Source organism: Ambystoma mexicanum, chromosome 2p (assembly GCF_040938575.1).
Source record: "Ambystoma mexicanum isolate Mex_15411 chromosome 2p, UKY_AmexF1_1, whole genome shotgun sequence".
Classification (NCBI taxonomy): domain Eukaryota; kingdom Metazoa; phylum Chordata; class Amphibia; order Caudata; family Ambystomatidae; genus Ambystoma; species Ambystoma mexicanum.
The window spans coordinates 1302714159-1302731817 of record NC_090923.1 but is presented as its reverse complement, the minus strand read 5'-3'; the positions used below and the strand labels follow the sequence as shown (position 1 = coordinate 1302731817).

The 17659-nt window shown below is 48.3% G+C and overlaps 1 protein-coding gene across 3 annotated transcripts in view; it reads left to right on the top strand.

Moving 5' to 3' along the window:
• CCZ1 (CCZ1 homolog, vacuolar protein trafficking and biogenesis associated) overlaps window positions 1-17659 on the top strand; it is a 732451-nt gene that overhangs the window by 84543 nt on the left and 630249 nt on the right. For 2 of the 3 annotated variants that reach the window (XM_069645641.1, XM_069645642.1), the window contains exons 2-3: window positions 3734-3849; window positions 13750-13846. In XM_069645641.1, coding sequence (XP_069501742.1) covers window positions 13757-13846 — 90 coding nt within the window. In that variant the 5' untranslated portion in view covers window positions 3734-3849; window positions 13750-13756. Of the gene's footprint in view, window positions 1-3733; window positions 3850-13735; window positions 13847-17659 lie in introns of those variants that run through there. The other variant, XM_069645640.1, reaches the window with a different exon arrangement.

Genomic DNA, 17659 nt, shown 5'->3' with positions numbered 1-17659 from the left:
AAAAGAAAGGTGTTCAAGAAATGATATGTCAGGATAATTGAGCAGTTGGCTTCCCTTCCCCACGTTTTCAGGACTGTTTAAGGCGGCACGCTCGAGCTTCGCACACACTCTTGACTTCTCGGCAGTGGTCAAAGTGTACAAAAAGTAGTAGTGGAACTATGTTCCCTACTGTCCGGCCCCCGCTTCCCACAAACCCCATCACAACGACCCGTCCCATGCACAATACAAACCCCCAGACACATGTGCCTGCTGTTTAAGGGAACGTTCAGAGCAGTGTACTGAAAGTGCAAGTTTCATCTTCTTACTACACTTTTATTTGAAAACAAAACCATTCCAGAACGGTTTCTTTTTAGAATAAAAGTATAGGAACAGTAAAACCTTTAAAAAAAAAGAAAGTAGAGGAGCACTGTTCTCAACTGCTCCCGCCCACTTCGATCGCTGCGTCTCTGCCACGATGATACAGTTCATAGCATAGACATCAGGGCCTTCTGCCAAAGCCTCTTTTCCAATAACAGTCTCTTACTGCAGAGGGTCTGTCGTAGCAAACACATGTCAAAGTTCCATTCCTATCAGGATTTTCAAATGCAGAGGTTTTCACTTTCAATGTTCATCATGGGTCTCCCTCCTTCAGGCTGAGACTCCCTTTTTATTACAATGTTCATAATTGCTCTCGCTCGTTCGGGATTGGACATTGGATCTCCCTCGTTCGGGCTCGGATCCTCTTGATATGGATCTCCCTCGTTTGGGCTCGGATCCTCGAATGTTCAATGAGTTTTACTTAAACCGTTGCAGGACCACTTTGATTCACTTCATACAATTGTTCTCATCAATCTTCTACTTTTGTTTCTTTTGGTGGGATACCTTACAGAGACCTTCGATTGAGCACATTTACGGTGCCAGACCACTCTTTCAATGGTATTGTATCTTTCCTTCTCAAGCTCAAACATTTATCAGCAGTGTAGCTTTACTCCCATCTTTCATCACACGCGTTTAACAATATTTGTTCCAGCGCGCATTATACAATGTTGCTGCTCGCAACCTTGACTTCAACACAGACCGTTCTTGCATCCATTTCCCCAACTCACCCGCTGTGTTGATCTCTCTGCCGCTTCTTTGTTCTTGGAGCCAAGGACGATACACAACGGCTGCTGTTCCTCCCCGCCTTGGTCAGTTACGCAGGAGTGCCTCCGATATCTCGGACACAGAATGCAGGATTCTTCATTCTTGTTTCCTAGCATTGCGCTTTCACTATCAGTTTCTTGAAAGTAAGGACGTCTTGCTGAAAAGGTTAAGGGTGATTCCCTTTTTTACAAACTCTTCTTGGTTTGCCATCTTTCCCCCCTCGTTCAGCTGCCGACTCGAAACTGTTGTTCCTTTGTGTGCTTTGCCTCGCTCAGAGTGTGCTTTCGTGTTCCGCCTTTTATCCTTGTAGGGAAGTTTAATGGAAGTCAGGTGTGAGTAATCGCCAGTAATAGCCTGACCTCGCCTGACCATTGTAGTGGAACATGTCTGGTAAACTGCTTGGGTGTTGTCGGTTTTCTCCCAGAGCGGGCTGTCGGTGCAAAAGTGTTCATGCAGGGAAAGCAGGGAGGGGGTTACATATACATCCACATCCTACCTTGCCGGATGGGAAAGAGGTGTTACAGGGGGAGGGATACCGCATCTTGTCACCCCGCATCCCACTCCCACTCCCCGAAGACCGCTCAACACAGGTGATCCTCCTGCACTGGTCTACCCCAAGGGTTTGCATCCAAAAGCGATGGCTATGCCCTAGCCACCTGAAAGAGAAATACGTGGTGACTAGTGGGTGAGACACCTTCTGGTTTCTCACAGGTGGCACAGTGTGCCGCTCTCGACCCTGTGCCCCTACGCTTCACTTCGCTATATCTTTTCACGAGTGCCTATGCCTCTGTGTTCGGGACGTCCCTGTGGGAATTTGATCCGCTTCAGTGCATGGTCTTCCACCATATGCTGGATTTCCCCCCTGTTTTTATGGCTTTCACCGCTCCCGTGGCTGCGGTCGCCCTGTTTTCTCCTTGAGTCCCCAAGCCACTTGATCTGCATGTGATCCCCTGCCTTTCCCTGGGGACTGTGTCCTGGGCCTATGTCTTGTGGGTCCGAAACCCCCAAGGCTATGCAGGGTCATCCTTCCACTGTCCACCTTGGTCAATGGCTTCCTTTCCAGGTTGTCACCTGGGATTCTCCACCGCGCTCTTCTGATGGGAAGTGGATCTCGGCCCGGCACATCGATAGGGCCCTGGCTTCTCCTGTGTGGTGTGTTACGGTCCTGCTGACTGCCGCCTGTAGCCAGTGGCCGGGCGCCCGTGCTTGGGCGTCGCGTATTCACTACATTCGTAGGTGCATGCCACCTGTGTGGGTGCTGACGCCACCTGAATTTTACAGGACTAACTCCACCCCACATGTATCTCCTGCTGTAAAAGGCCCACGACCCCCCAGCCGGCTTTCTCTGGGGCTGCCTCGGCCTGACTCTCCGATCGGGATCGGACCCAAGCTTACTGCTGTGCGTGTCTGTGGAATGCCAGCCCCTGCGCCGTGTTCACAGGACCTCTGGTGGTGCTACAAACACCGATCGAGCCTATGCTGCTGCTCCGCTTGCCTCTGGCCTCTAATTCTTGTCACTGAGGGCTTCCGAGATTCCCTGCTTCTCTTGTGGTCTCAACTGGTAGGTCTGCATAGCTTATTGTATGATCATCATGGATTTAGTCACCGGGAGGACCGAGCTCAGTCTCCTACGTCGCCATCTTGATATCCTTTTCTTGCTTTTTTCAATCCCCCATAACGGATGGTGAGTGCTTCAAAACAGTCTTCTGAGAGTTAATGGCTTTATTACATCTATAAATAAGCCACTAGTGTAATAAAAATGTCTTAATCTGAAGTGCCTTCAGCCATTTGATCCAAACTCATCGGAAATACCTTCCCACTGAACAATTACACTGTATGTTAGACCTCAGAGTCAACATTCCCAATCCCCACTGAGAAAATTCCCTCACATAAAACAGTTGCATGCTGGTACTTTGATTCAAAACGCCCAGAATCCCTTTGCGAAAGTGCACTTATGGAGAACTGTTGCCAATTGAGACTTGGTATCTGAGTTCCAGAGAATCGATTGAGAAAGTGCAATTGCAGAGAACTGATGCACCAGTGACACTGGCCCGTAGTATTGATATTGATATTTTATTTCTATTGCGCTCGTGCACAAATGTTTCAGAGCGCGACAAGGCAAGGGAGGGGAACAGGGGAGAACAAAACAATGATCTTACTAGGCCAAGTGACATTGAAAACGCGCAAGTGCATGCGAGAGGGGGGAGGGGAAAAGTGCATGGAAGGGGGGGAAAAGTGGAAAGTGCAAAACAAAGGAGAAACAGATAAATAATGAAGGCAACAAACGGTGGTAGTGCAGCCAGCAATTGGCAAGTGCTAGGTGGGTTAAAGCAGGTTTTAGTAGAACCCAATGAAGCCTATACTTTCCAAACTGTTAAAGAAAACTATTGCGCAATTAGTTGTGTCAACCCTCGCCCTCTTATTTTGCCGCAAAGTTCTGTAGCCCAAACGTCATTAGACTCAAAACCAGGACTGGCTGATGATGGCCTGCACTGTGCCGTGTAGAATGTAGTGCTCATCATTTATGCCTTTCAAATGTGGACATTGGAGACTTGCAGAGACCTCGTCAACATGTAATCCTGTTTGCGCTTCTTATTCTCTTCTTTCGCAGCATTCCGGTCCTGACTGGCATGCATTGTGCCCCATGGCCCCTACAACTGGCAGCAGCCATCACCCAACGGCGTCTCCTTTGCACACAGGTTGCACTAACAAGGGCTGACGCTACTGGTGAGTAGGTGTGAGTGTGTGCTTGTGCTTTAATTTCTATTTTATTTACGTGCTATTGAAGTGGAGTCTGGGATTTTCAGAGCCTGACACGGCAGTGCCAATGACCAGTAATGTTCCACCAGTTGGGGACCATCAGGGAAATTGAAGCAGTTTTTTGGATTCAGAAAGTCGCCATTCATTATCCAATATGATCCCCATTCCGCTTATTTTAACACGCCTGATGTTGACTTTTCATCCTGACCTGAAGATCTGCAATTATCTTGCACCAGTCATGATTTTTTTTTAATCAAACTATGAAACCTTGTATATAGATGCCTGGTGTGTTGAGCTCTCAGGCTTGCCAATGACGTGTGACTAAGTCATCCATTTTCTTTGCATTCTAGGACTTGTACTTTCCATTTTCAAGTCGGGCCTACACGTCCCTGAACGCAAAGGCAAAGCCAGGACTGTAAAGCTACTCAGGGATAGAATTGGAACACGTTACAGCCCTCGATGTGTTATAAATGTTTCCTATGCCAACACAGCTGCTTTTGATAAGACTCCTGCTGTGATTTCATACAATGCCTTCACCAAATGATGAATAATATTGTTTATAGGAAGCTAATTGTTAGGAAAGTTCCCATTTATGTGTAATTTTCCCTCCAGTTGTGTACCCCCAACTTTTTGCTGCTGTTTAAACACCAGAGTCTGACTTTGCCAGGGAAGCACAGACTTCAGCTACACTCCACTGGGCTTTTGCTCACTGGGTAAACTGACATGCCCTTAAAGACAGTCAGTACTGGGACACTTTGTTTCCCTTAGTCTTTTCCAATGTTGCAAATTTTCTGCAACATGTTACAAGTGAAGTACAATGTTACACGTGCAGTACAGTGCGCTTGGGTCTTCCGACTTTAATTTTCAAAGGCCCTAGATTCCCTCAAAGGATTTCTTAGAAGTGCAGATGTGCCTTGGACAGGGCTGGTGGCAGCTTATCTTTTTGCTTATTTTTAAACCTTTCTTTCCATTTAAACCGTGTTTACAGCGGTTGGTACAGGAAGGTGGCCTGGCTCCAAAATAGTTATGCCACGAGGTTCTTTGCCCAGTGCTTTGGCCATTTTGCCCCTCTGCCTTCCCCAGTCGAGCAGACCCGGGTCAATCCTTATTTGGTCATGCATTCTCCTGTGAAACGCCAAGCTTTCACTGGCTTCTGCATACCTTGTGTGTGTGTGTCTCTAGGATGTGGGCTGGACTGTCTAGTTCCAATATGCTGGGAATGACTGGGACCACCGTGGTCCGTGATTGGTCCACGTCTGGTGTGCCTGTATGTGAGCAGATCTCCCATTGGGTCCTCTTCCTTTTTGGTGCGAAGGAGATTCTGGATATGAGAAGGCTCCAAACAACCATACCAGGTCGATCTATTGAGTTCTCACTGAACCTAGGATAGGATCCAAGCATCCTGAAACTAAGAAGCTGAGTCGAGGAACCGCTTGTGACCTGCTGGACCCCTCTGCATCTGATCGAATCAGAAGGTCTGCAAAGGCACTTTGACCCATTTGAATAGTGGGACTACCCATTTACGGCACCTTCATCTTAACCTGCAAGTAAGCCTCTTCGGAAATGTTCCTGGGCCATCCAGTAGACTGACGAGCTTGCGCAGGACCTTTGCTCTGAAACCGCTGCCGTTTTGAGTTGACACTTGAAACTTGGTAGATCGCAAGCTCTGTGTTCACGGCACTCACGCCAAATTTCGTACACTTGGTATTCCCAGGTCTGGAATAAAGAGAGAGCACGCAAACCGGAGTACGCGCAGTTACTGTGTCGCCCAGCCGTGGTGATGAACTTCTCAGGTGCCTTGCTGCGGTGCCCCTCTGTGCGCTGAAGCCTGCTACCGTGAAACTGGCCCGATTCCTTCACCAGGAGCGGAGAAATGGCCACTGTCCCGCCAGGGAATCATCGCTTTAACTTTGCCACTGAAAGCCGCAGAGCTGCACAACTGCCGCATTTGAACCTGCAAACTAAGTGGACTCGACTGCCGAAGTTTGGTCCGGAGTGCGCTGGGGGTCGGTGAGTACTTGCAACCCTTACCGGTGGCCCCTAGCGCATCCACCCGTTTTTACGCATGAGTGTCCCCTGAGGGCCACTCACCTTTCCAGAGGTAGCCTGTGCTACCGTCCCATTCCCAACTCCTGGAACCTGTTCTGCCCTCTTGGGGAAACTCTCCACAAATAGTGGGAACTTAGTCTTCATCGCCTCACCCATCTTCCTGAGCCGCTACAGCCCCTGCAAGAGACCCCGTTTTCACCCTTCTGCACTATCGCGTGCACCAACATTTGAAAGTACATTTGAGCACCAGGGCCCACTCTTCGTAGGGACTGGACTGCCTCTCAGTTAGGAATTGATTGATGGAGAACTGCCTAACGTCTGTTTGCACTGCTTGCTCCCTTTCCTTTTAGGTTGTGGACCCATTCCGTGCTTTTAAACCTTTAGGCCACTTGGTATTGTATATATGTGTTATAGTAGTGTTGTATTGGTTTGAAGTATTACTATTGAGATTGCTTTGTGTTTGAGTTCAAAGGCATTGAATAAATGTACATGTATTTTTTATATATAAATATACACCTGACTTGGAGTGATTTGTGGTGTCCTTTACTCTGTGTGCTCATTGAGGTCTTTCAGTCACCCTCACCCCTCCTGAAACCTTGTCTTGACCGCCGCCAATGCTACCTTGATTGGTCTAGCTTGTACAAAAGGTTACCCTGTTCCAAGAAACTAGGCTGGCCTTCTGAACCTCTGCCCAACAGGTTAGAGTTCAGAAATCCATCTTAACACTAATCATGGGCTAAGTTTAAAAGAATGACTTCAGCTGATTTAGCAACTGATCATTGGTTAAGCACATGTTCCATATTACATTTGATGTGTGTTCTGACTCACTTTTCACATTAAATCTGATTATTGCAGTAGTCTAATTTACACATTTTAAGTCCAGTTGCTTTGAACACCAGCACTTACTAGAAAACCTGTGCAGTTGTAAATATATTGGGGATTTTCTTGAGTATGGTAACTTGTTCAAAATGTGACGTTAACAGAATAACTGACACTTTTTCTGCACCACCATTCTAAGGGTTTGTCAGTAAAGTGGAACAGCAGTGGTGTAGCCAGAACGTCACTACAGGGTGTGCCAGCGCCGTATATAGACGGGCATATGGCAGGTGTCGCAATATACTAAGAATTATTTTTTCTTTTTATTGGAGTTCTCTCTTTTGCACACAATGACTGTCATCTGTATACCTGTGGACAAGGACCTGATGCCCTGATGTTCTCAGGATGTCTGAGGAGGGCTTTTCCAGGTGTTTAGAACGTGAATTCACATAAGGATTGAAAAGCAGAGCAGCCAGGACCCACCCTGGGGGGACCCCTACCAACGCTGAAGCTCTCTAAAGCCCCTCCTTCCCTCCCATCCCTTACATTTGAAACTGTAACCTTGTAGAGTTCGAGCAATATTGATAGAACACATCTTGGCATCACCACGTCAAAGAGCATTAACCAGAAGAACTCCTGATTAATGTTGTCAAATGCGAATGAGAGGTCCTTCTATGCCAAGTAAACTGGACCCTCCGGCATGCACATATTTATCACAGAAAAGATAGAAGATTGTGGATTCTATATATAGGTACTGTGCGCTCGTGACCACTCTTAGATTAAGTATCAAAAAAAGAAGTGAACTGGCAGCAATCACTCTTAACCCTTCAACTCATCCACCAGAGTTGGAAAATAATAGAACAAGAGATTGTTGTGGTGGGAAGGTGAATCACGCTCAAGTAAATTTAGACAATAGCAATGGTCAATATCAGAAAAACAGTATTCCAAAACAAGTGAATTCAGAGAAGTATGTTGTTTATTCCAGATGGTGGACAGCCGACACGTGTTTCGACCCACAAGTCGTTTTCAAGGCTGTGTTAATCAGACATAACAGGTCATTAATATACAAAGTCAAAGAAAATAGACCATCCAATTGGTCCATTTGAAACAAATCCAAATGATCAATTTCAACACTAAAAATAAGAAATTGTGGTGTAAAATTCAAATAATAAAGATTATAATGAAAAACCAGCATTAATAATCACCAAAAACAAATGTACCACATTTTGGTTTGCCGGCGGAGAGGTCAAGCAATTGATACATGAACTTGACAAAACATCATTCAAGAGAAAGAAAAGAACAAAGAAAACCATAATAAAAGAAAAAAGGGGAAAACAAAAAAGTAATGAGATTTAGTATTCATCTTAAGTGCAACATATTAAAATTCAAAGAAACATTAGCCAGTAGAAAGGGTATAGTACCCAAATATGAGGCACCGTGCCGTGACTTGGCTTGCCACCAGGATCACAGAGTAAAATGAAAGTGTTAGGATTATCCCTTAAGCAATCTAATTATGCGATTGTTAAAAATGTACAGTATCACCTGTGTATTTGTGGTGATTAACATTAAAATTATGGTGAAGTCCTCAAAGTGAACCAAGGGGAAGATGCGAGACCGGTCTTACCCTAAATCTTGTTTCAATGTACCAAATTTCTGCATACGTGATATATGAAGCATACCTAAAGGTGGAGACTAATCCTGTAGAGACTCCCTCTTCGAGTTAATTCAGAGGGATCTGCAAAATTGCATAGTTGAGGATTCGTGGGTTAACAAGTAAAGCCCTTCAATTGGTGCAGCATTGAGTAAATATCAGGCAGAGAATATATATCTAGAACCAAAGTGTGATAATTCTACATGAAACATGTTAGCCAGCTCATTCCATATTAATTGCCTTAAAGTAGGCTAGCTCTTTTATATACTAGTTATAGATAGGTAATATATTAAAGCAGAAGGAGGTGACCTACAGCTAAAGTACGGTATTTCCACATCAAACATATGTTGGCCAGCTGATTACATATTAATTGCCTGAAAGTAGGCTTGCTCTTCTATTATATACTGAGGAAAAAATTAGGTGACCTTACCCGTAAATCGGTGGAGAAGTATATATAGGGGCCCAATCCCCACGTCCTGACACTTTCGTCCGCGATGTAAAGGAGAAAACCTGCCATTCGGAAATGCTATATGTAAACGGCAACGTCACAAAAGTGACGTTGCAGCGTGATGACATCACACGTCGAAAGCTTTGGGGTCTGACATACTCGGGCTCGCTAAGTGTTCTCTAATACTTGTTCTCAATTGTCGAATTGTGCTTCCAATATACAACTTTCCACACACACAAATAATGGCACACAACAAAACATGACTTGCAGTTGATAAAATCTTTGATTTTAACATTGGTTACAGTTACCACGTTTGAAGAAACCATTGGTGGTTTTGGGACAGTTTTTGTTTAAACTTGTGTCATTCATTTCAAGGAATGATGGACTCACTTTGTGTTTAAACGGAAGTGCTTTGGTGAGAGTGAATTTGAGTTTATCCGATAAGAGTGTTACAAGATCTTTATTCAATCTGAGGATATGCCAATGTTTCTGAACCAATTTGTACAAAATTGACGAGTCTCTGGATAAACATGTGATTATAGAATTGGGGTGGATTCCTGGACTTACTCTTATTCACTAAGAGATCAGTTTGATTTGACTCCGCAAATTTGGCAGGCGCTTTATTGATGATGTTTAATCGGTAGCCTCTGTGTAAGAAGCGTTGGGTAAGGATGTCACATTCCTTGGCATAATCAGCAGTAGAACTGCAGTTCCTTCTTGCTCTATGGAATTCACCACCGGGTATGTTGTTAATAGTAGCAAGTTGATGACTACGTAGAGCAGAAAGTACAGAATTAACCTCTGTAGGTTTGGGATAGGTTCTCGTCTGGATAGTATCTCCCACAATAAAGATATGTAAATCTAAAAAATCAATTTCTGAAGAACTCGAATTCCCAGTAAAATGAATACCAAAGATGTTATTTGTATGATCCAAAAATACTTAATGTTCACCCCCCCCCCCGCTCCTCTTCTCTCCTATCCCATCTATTCTATGGTGCTCTTTGTCTCTCCTATTTTCTCTAACTGCTTCTCTATCGACTATCCTGCTCTCCTCACTAAATCTGGTAGGACGAAGTTTAAAAAGGATATCCTGTTCTCCAACGCAGGCCTCCCTATCGCTGACACCTATCCCGGTGCCTCCTCTAGGCAAACCCTCACCGACATCCTCTTTGTCGTTCCCTCACCAGGCCTATGGACTCTTCATGTGGTATCTGTGCTGTCCCCTTTCTCTTCTTCTCCCATTAATGGTGGCACCCGGTGGGGGGCCCTCCTGCCCTGCTTCCACTCCTCTAAGGTCATCATTAATGTTTAGTTGAATGGCACCGTCTTGGTCCAAGGCCCTCATGCCAATCTTCTCCTCTTTGATAGACGCCTCCCGCGCCTCATCGATTTCCTTCCTTCTCCTGCTGTCCCCTCTCTTCCCCCCACGGCTTCCTTGCCTCCCCCTGCTGTCTCCTCCTTGGCTATCTTGCCCTCTCCTCCTTCCTCTTCTGCCCCCATCGGGCATCTTCTAGACCCTCTGTATTGCGTACCTCTGATTCGCCTCTGATTCGTACCCTTCCCCAGAAGTCTTTGAAGGACATCAACCTTCTCCATATTGCCACTCTTAACTCTCGCTCTGCTGTCACACTCCTCTGGTGTCTGCCGCCTCCTGGAGGAACTTGACCTAGATGTCCTAGGTCTCACTGAGACATGGTTCACGGCCAGCTCTGTCACAAGCTTTGACACTCACCTCCCTAACGGCTACAAGATCCTCTCTGCGCCCAGGTCCAACCGGATTGACCTCTGCCCCAAGGGTATTCACTAAGCTCATGTTGGTGGTGGCAGCGTATCTCAGGAAAGGGGAGATTCACGTCTACCCCTACCTGGACGATTGGTTGATCAGGGCGCGCTCTCCTGAGCAAGTCCTGGATCGTCTGTCCGTCACCTGCCACTCCCTTCACAGGCTGGGCTTCTCCCTCAACTTAAAGAAGTCCTATTTGACGCCAACCCAGCGGTTCCAGTACATAGGAGCAGTGCTCGACACTTCCCTGGGGCAGTGTTTTCCTCCCCAGGTGAGGGCTCATCACATTCAGCAGATGGTGCACAAGTTTCAACACGCCCAGAGTCTCCCGGCATACGAGTTCTTGAGGTTGCTCGGCCTCATGGCATCTTGCATTCTTCTGGTGCCGGAGGCCAGGTTGCGGATGAGATCTCTGCAGTGGGCCCTCAAGATGCAGTGGTCGCAGTTCTCTGGCAGGATGTTGGACCCCGTTCAGGTGCTGCCCTCGGTCGTCCAGGACCTTCTGTGGTGGGCCGTCGAAGGCAATCTGATGAAGGGGGTTCTTTTTTGGCTACCCTGGCCGGAGGTGACAATCGTGACAGATGCATCCCTCATGGGGAACGAGTTGATAGTCAGCGGTCGTTGGTCTCTGTCGAAGTCCAGACTCCATATCAATCTGTTGGAGCTGCGGGCCGTCAGGCTTGCCCTGAAGGCTTTTCTGCCGACTGTGCGAGGAAGGAATGTCCTGATTCTGATGGACAACAGGGTGGCCATGCACTACCTCAACAAAAAGAGAGTGGCAAGGGTCACTTCCTCTGTGCAGGGAGGCGATGCAGCTCTGGTTCTGGGCCATCCAGCAGGAAGTTTCGATCTCGGCAGTTCATCTGGCCGGAGACGAAAACGAGACGGCGGAAGCTCTGAGCAGGCAGAGCGCGATCTCTCACGAGTGGGATCTGGCTCAGGAGATTCTCCTGGAGATCTTCGCCCTTTGGGGGACTCCTCAGGTGGATCTCTTCACCTCCAGTGTCAACCAGAAATGCGAAAGGTTCTGCTCGCGGGAATTTCCTCCAAAAGGAGCCTTAGGAGACGCGTTTGTGGTGGAGTGGTCCTTCCCACTGCTGTATGCGTTTCCTCCAGTCCTCGTCATCCCGCAAGTGCTGCGGAGGTTATGGAGGTTCGGTTCTCGGATGATCCTCATTGCTCTGGCTTGGGCTCAGAGGACGTGGTACCCGGACCTTCTCGACTTGTCCATCTGCCCTCCACGTCGTCTTCCCTACCAAGACAACCTGCTCTCACGGGAGGGGGGTCAGGTTCTCCATCCAGAGGTCAGATCCCTCAACCTTCATGCTTGGCTTCCGAAAGGTTGAAGTATAAGGATTGGGACCTCCCTGAAGACGACGTGATGGAAGTGTTGCTTTCGGCCAGACGGCCGGCAACAAAGTCCCTGTACCGTTGCCGTTGGAGAAAGTTCTGCGACTGGTGCAGGGTTAAGAATGTGGGTCCTTTTTCATGTGACATTCCTGTAGTTCTGTCTTTTTTGCTTTTGTTGGCCCACAGGGGCCTGCAAGTGGGTACTGTTAAAGGTTACCTAGCAGCGCTGTCTATATTTAAGCGCTCGTCTGAGGAGTGTTCTTATTTTAAAATTCCTTTAATTTCTCAGTTTCTCAAAGGACTCACTAATGTCCGCCGGCACCTTTCCAGGTGCCTGGTTGGGATTTGAACCTTGTTCTGAAATTCCTTATGGGTGCTCCGTTTGAGCCTTTACATTCTTGTCCTTTGAGGCTGTTAACCCTTAAACCTGTGTTTTTAGTTGCGGTCACTTTCACTCTCAGAGTGAGTGAGTGAGTTGCAGGCACTTTCAGTTAATCCACCCTTCACTGTGTTTTATAAGGACAGGGTTGTCCTTAGAGTTCGTCCTTCCTCTCTTCCGAATGTGGCATCGGAATTTCATTTGAGCCAGAAGGTTATTCTTCCGGCATTTTATCCTCCTCCACATCCTGGTAAGGAAGAGGAGAGGCTCCATAGGTTGGATCCTAGGAGAGCTTAAAGTTTCTACATTTCTCGCATGTCCCAGGTCAGAGTGGACGATCAACTCTTTATTGGTTACGCTGGAAGGCGTTTGGGACAAGCTGTAACTAAGCAGACTTTGTCTAGATGGATTATCTTGGCTATTTCTGAATGTTACTGCTTGGCGGGTAAGGACCCTCCGGTAGGCATACGGGCCCATTCTACTAGGGGTATGGCTGCCTCTACTGCCCTGCAGAGGGGTGTTCCTATTCGTAACATCTGTGATGCAGCCTCTTGGGCTTTGGTCCATACTTTTGTACGTCACTACTCCCTCGATTCTATCCATGGGCAGGATCTGGCCTTTGGCAATTTAATCTGCAATTTGATTGGGTATTCTAAATTTCTATATTCTAAATTCTTTTCCCTCCTCCATACGTTGGTACTGCTTTGGGAGTCTGTCATAGATATGGAATACGTCGGAGGACCCAATCCCCTCGAAGAACAAGTTACTCTCTTACCTGGTAACGTTCTTTCGATGGGATGGTCCGACAACGTATTCCATATCGCTCTCTCCCTACCTGCCCCGCTACAGAATTTCTTATGCGATTGCAGCTTACGTTTCCGCAAGGCTTTCTGTGATCATACTGGTAGTGGTTTGGTGCCACACATTCTGGGGAAAAAACTACAACTGAGGCTACGGGCGTCGTGCGTCCTACTTATAACATCCGGTGACATCGGCTCGACGGAGGCCCTCGAGGGCAGCGTATCGACGTCATCGACGCAGACGCCGAAAGATTTTCCAAAGCAGCACAGCTGTGGTGATTACTGTCATAGATATGGAATACGTCGTCGGACCATCCCATCGAAAGAACGTTACCAGGTAAGAGAGTAACTTGTTAATTTGTTGGGTTGGGACAAGTGTGCTGCCTTGTTGCCAGTTAGCCTAACATAGCTCCACTCCCCTATTACTGGTACCATGCCCCACCTGGTCGTGGTTTCCCAAAGTAAATATCTTGCACTTCCAGCACTGCATATGTATTCACTGCATGTCTCCCAATTCGGGTGGCACTGATAGTTTGATTGTGGTTCGATTTTTCTTATTTGATTAATTTTAGCAACCATGTCTTTGTTTAGTCCTAGGATGGCAACAGCGGCACAAGAAAAACAGAAAGCACCATCTTTATTGAATTTTTTTATTTACAATCCCAAATTTGGTCCTAAAGAAGGAGAGGTGAGTGCCCGTTCTCCCATCCTCAACCAACTAGCTTTTTGTTGTGTTTTCAAAAATGTTGTAAATGGTAGGGCTCCTTATGCTTGTTTGGTAAGAATTCTTTACGGCAGGACTGTGGCTTCAATCATGAATACTTTTGCTATGTAATGTTTTTCATGAAAATCAAAATGAAGTGCAAACAGACTCTTCGTAATTCTTCACAGTGATCACTGTTTAAGAGTAAATGGTTATTCCATGCTGACAAAGATTGGATTTTGCTGCACCAGAGTAATGTGGGTTGAAATATTCACACTTATGTGCATCTTCACAAACCCCAAGATCAGAACATCACAACTGGGCACACGAATGCTGCCTACCTATAATCATCTTAGACATATATGCTACAATTAACAAACTTATATTCATGGGTTCCCTCCTGTTAGCTGTTTGTTTGGCTGGGATAAGGACGTTATTCTTGACTGGGAAGTTGATTGCGCCTTTGTCTCGTTTGGTAAGGAACTCCTGAGAAAGACATAATGTACTAGTTTTAAGCAGCCTGTACATGAGTTGAGAAATTATAAGTTACTCACCGTAGTGACTAACGTACCTTAGTCCTTAGTCCCCTTTCCTCCATACTGCATGGGCGTCCCTTCCATTCCAAGGGACGGGAGCCGGAACCTTTTTCACCAGAAAAAACCTTCTTCCCCTTTAAATTTAGAGGGGCGCATTCCTGGGAGCTTGCGCTGCCGTGATTCCGCCCTCCGGGGCCACACCTCAGTCCCCATTGATGCGTCGACAACATTGCCTAAGTACTAATTACTAATAAGTATTATTAGGGGGGAGGATGGTGGGACGTAACTTGTAATTACTCTTACGTCCCGTCCCCTTTCCTCCATACTGCATGGGCGATTACAACTGAATGTAGCCCCAGGGTGGAGAGGAGACCGCCCTTAAGCAAATGGGTTCCGGAGAACCGCCTGTCCGAAAAGCTGCATCTGATCTAGAGCCGGCATCCACACAGTAATGGTTGCAGAAAGCCGAGGGAGTGGCCCAAGTGGCTTATAACTTGGCAAGGGACATGGTACTGGAATGGGATGGCCGTTGCCTTGGCCCTGACTGCATGGGCGTGCATGTTGGCCGCAAGCAGCTTGTGCTGGCCCTTGTATGTTTCTTTAATGGCCGCGACCATCCAGTGGGATATGGAGGCCTTGGATGCCTAATAGCCTGGTCTTGAACCTCCGAAAGTGACAAACAGGTTGTCCAATTTGCGGAAGCCCTTGGTCCTGTCCAAGTAAAATTTCAGGGCACGCTTGAAATCCAGGCAGTGCAGCACTCTGTGTGCTTCGTCCTTGGGACCGGCAAATAACGTAGGAAGGACTATTTCCTCGTTCAAGTGGAAAGCCGACGGCACCTTAGGCAGAAATGCCGGGTGTGTCCATAGGACTACTTTGTCTCTATGAAAGGTAGTAAATGGTTCCGAGGTGACCAGCGCCTGGATTTCGCAGACTCTGCGAGCCGAGGTTAGGCCGACCTGCAAGGTAGTCTTGATGGGGACCAGCCTGATATCCGCAGACGCTATTGACTCTAACGGTTTGTGCGCCAGAGCGCCCAAGACTATGTTGAGGTCCCACACTGGGTGCAGCCTCTTGACGGGCGGGTAGAGCCTTGCAAGCCCCGTCAAATGTTTGTTGATGATAGGATTGGAAGAGGAGACGATCCCCCTCCTCTGAATTCCTGTAAGCCCCTATGCCTGCGAGGTATGTACGGCAGGTGTCCACCTGCACACCCGATTGGGCGAGGTGCGCCGAAAAAGAGTGCATGTCATCCAAAGTGCATGCCAGGGGATCGATTTCCTTGGAGTTTGCCCAGTGGCAGAATCTGGTCCATTTACTTTTATACTGGGCCCTGGTAGCCTTGCTACTTGCGCCCTGTCTGATTTCCAGATTAGCCTGGGAGAGGCTGAGGTGCTGCAGTGTTACCTGCTCAGGTACCACGCTGTGAGTGCTAGTTTCTGTGGTGCGGGTGGATGACCCTGCCCTCCTGCTGCTACAGAAGATGAGCTGGGCTCGTCGCAAGGTGAATTGGAGAGGTTGAGGGTGGAAAGGTCCAGCACAACTCTCGGGTCCGCCTGGTTCTTCTTCTGAATGGTGAAAATCCTGGAGTAAGAGCCCAAGCCTCACTGGGAGGCTAGGACTTCCTCCACTGCCTGGCTCTCTACTATCGACCGGATCTCCGCCAGAAGAGTTGCTGTCCAAACTTGAGGGAGTGGAGAGGAGGAGGGAGGAGAGGCTTGGATGGGTAGGTGGTACCCCGTGGATACTACGGAGAGGATACAGGGGTCCATGAAATTCTGGCACCAGAAATGTGCATGAAGAGCAAGCCTGCCCCCACTGGAGACACGTGGACCCAGAGGGACTTATCATGCCTTCTTTCCCTCGGAGGCTGTCGCAAAGGAGGGGGACTGGAAAAAGCCCTTACTCCCCCCCCCCCTTTTTGTTGCTGATGCCGGTTCTGAGACGGTGAGTGGTCAGGCTGCCTGGATCTCCGTTCCTGGAAGCCGCTGAACCCTCCGTATGTACGCCCCACTGTTGGAGCGCTGCTGTGACTGGGTGTACGACATGGGTATGGTCTCTGTCAAGATGGATAAAGACTTGGCCGTTTGTGAGCTGTTTTTCTTCTTGTCCAGTTCTTTGTCCGTGGAGAAGTGGAAGAGGCCCCCCCCCCCCTCAAACGGTAGATCTAATATGCGTTCCTGGACATCTGGGTTGACTTCGTTGCCCGGAGCCAGGCTGTCCTTCTCATGTCCGTGGCGATACAGATGGCACGGCCAGAGGTGTCAATATGGGCCACGGTGGACTCCCCCATGAGGCCTTGCGCCACCAGCTTGGCCTCAGCCAGCCCCACCTTAAAACGTGATTGGCTCTATGTAGGGAGTACCGGGAGGAAGTCTGCAATTTCCCACCATAACCTTTGGTTAGCGGCAGCCAGCATGACATCAGCGTTAGCCTGATGAAGATGCAAATACGGTTGGAATACATCTTCTTCCCATACGCCTCCAAGATCTTCTCCTCTTTGCCTAGCAGCGTCGACGAGGAGGAGGCTGAGGACGACTGAGGCTTAGAGTATAGTGATGCCACAGCGATCACCGAGGAGTGTGGTTGAGGATGGGCCGATAGCAAGAGTGTATCCCCCTCCATCTGCATGTACTTGGCAGCCAGGCGTTGATTGACCGGCTAGACCGAGTGGGGCTTGAGCCAACCCTTCTTGGCCAGGGAGACTACATCGGTTTGCAGTGGAATCCCCATTTTGGCAGAGGGGCGTTGTGTGAGGACTTCTGCCAGAACCCCCTCTGCCGGCTGTTCAGCCTCGGGTTGGGGTAGGCCCAGGTACTCTGCCAGCCCTGCAAGACGTTCGTGGAAGGCCCTGGCTGAGGATGGCGTGTCCGGACCCTCATCCGTATCCTGTGGATTAGGAGGATCCTGTGGAGGTGGGGGAGTAGCCAGAGCCAGAGGCTGGGGTACAGTGACCGCGGCCGGAGACTGAGGAGGAGGCGGTGTCTGGTACTGTACCGCCTGCAGAATTGGCTGGGGAGCCAGAGGCAGTGGCTGCGCCGGTACTGGGGGTGCCGGTGGAGGAGCTTGTGGTGCTGGTAGCATCGTAGGGAGGACCTCCCTGATGGCGTCCTTGAGGATAACCCCCATCCGAGGTGAGTTCATAAGCCTGAGGAACCTCTCGAAGAACCCCTCTTCACAGCCCGGAGAGGCGGTAGGGAGTACTGACGAGGTAGCCGGGAGCTGCTGGAGCCGCTGCATACCCTGCTCGTATGGACGAAGT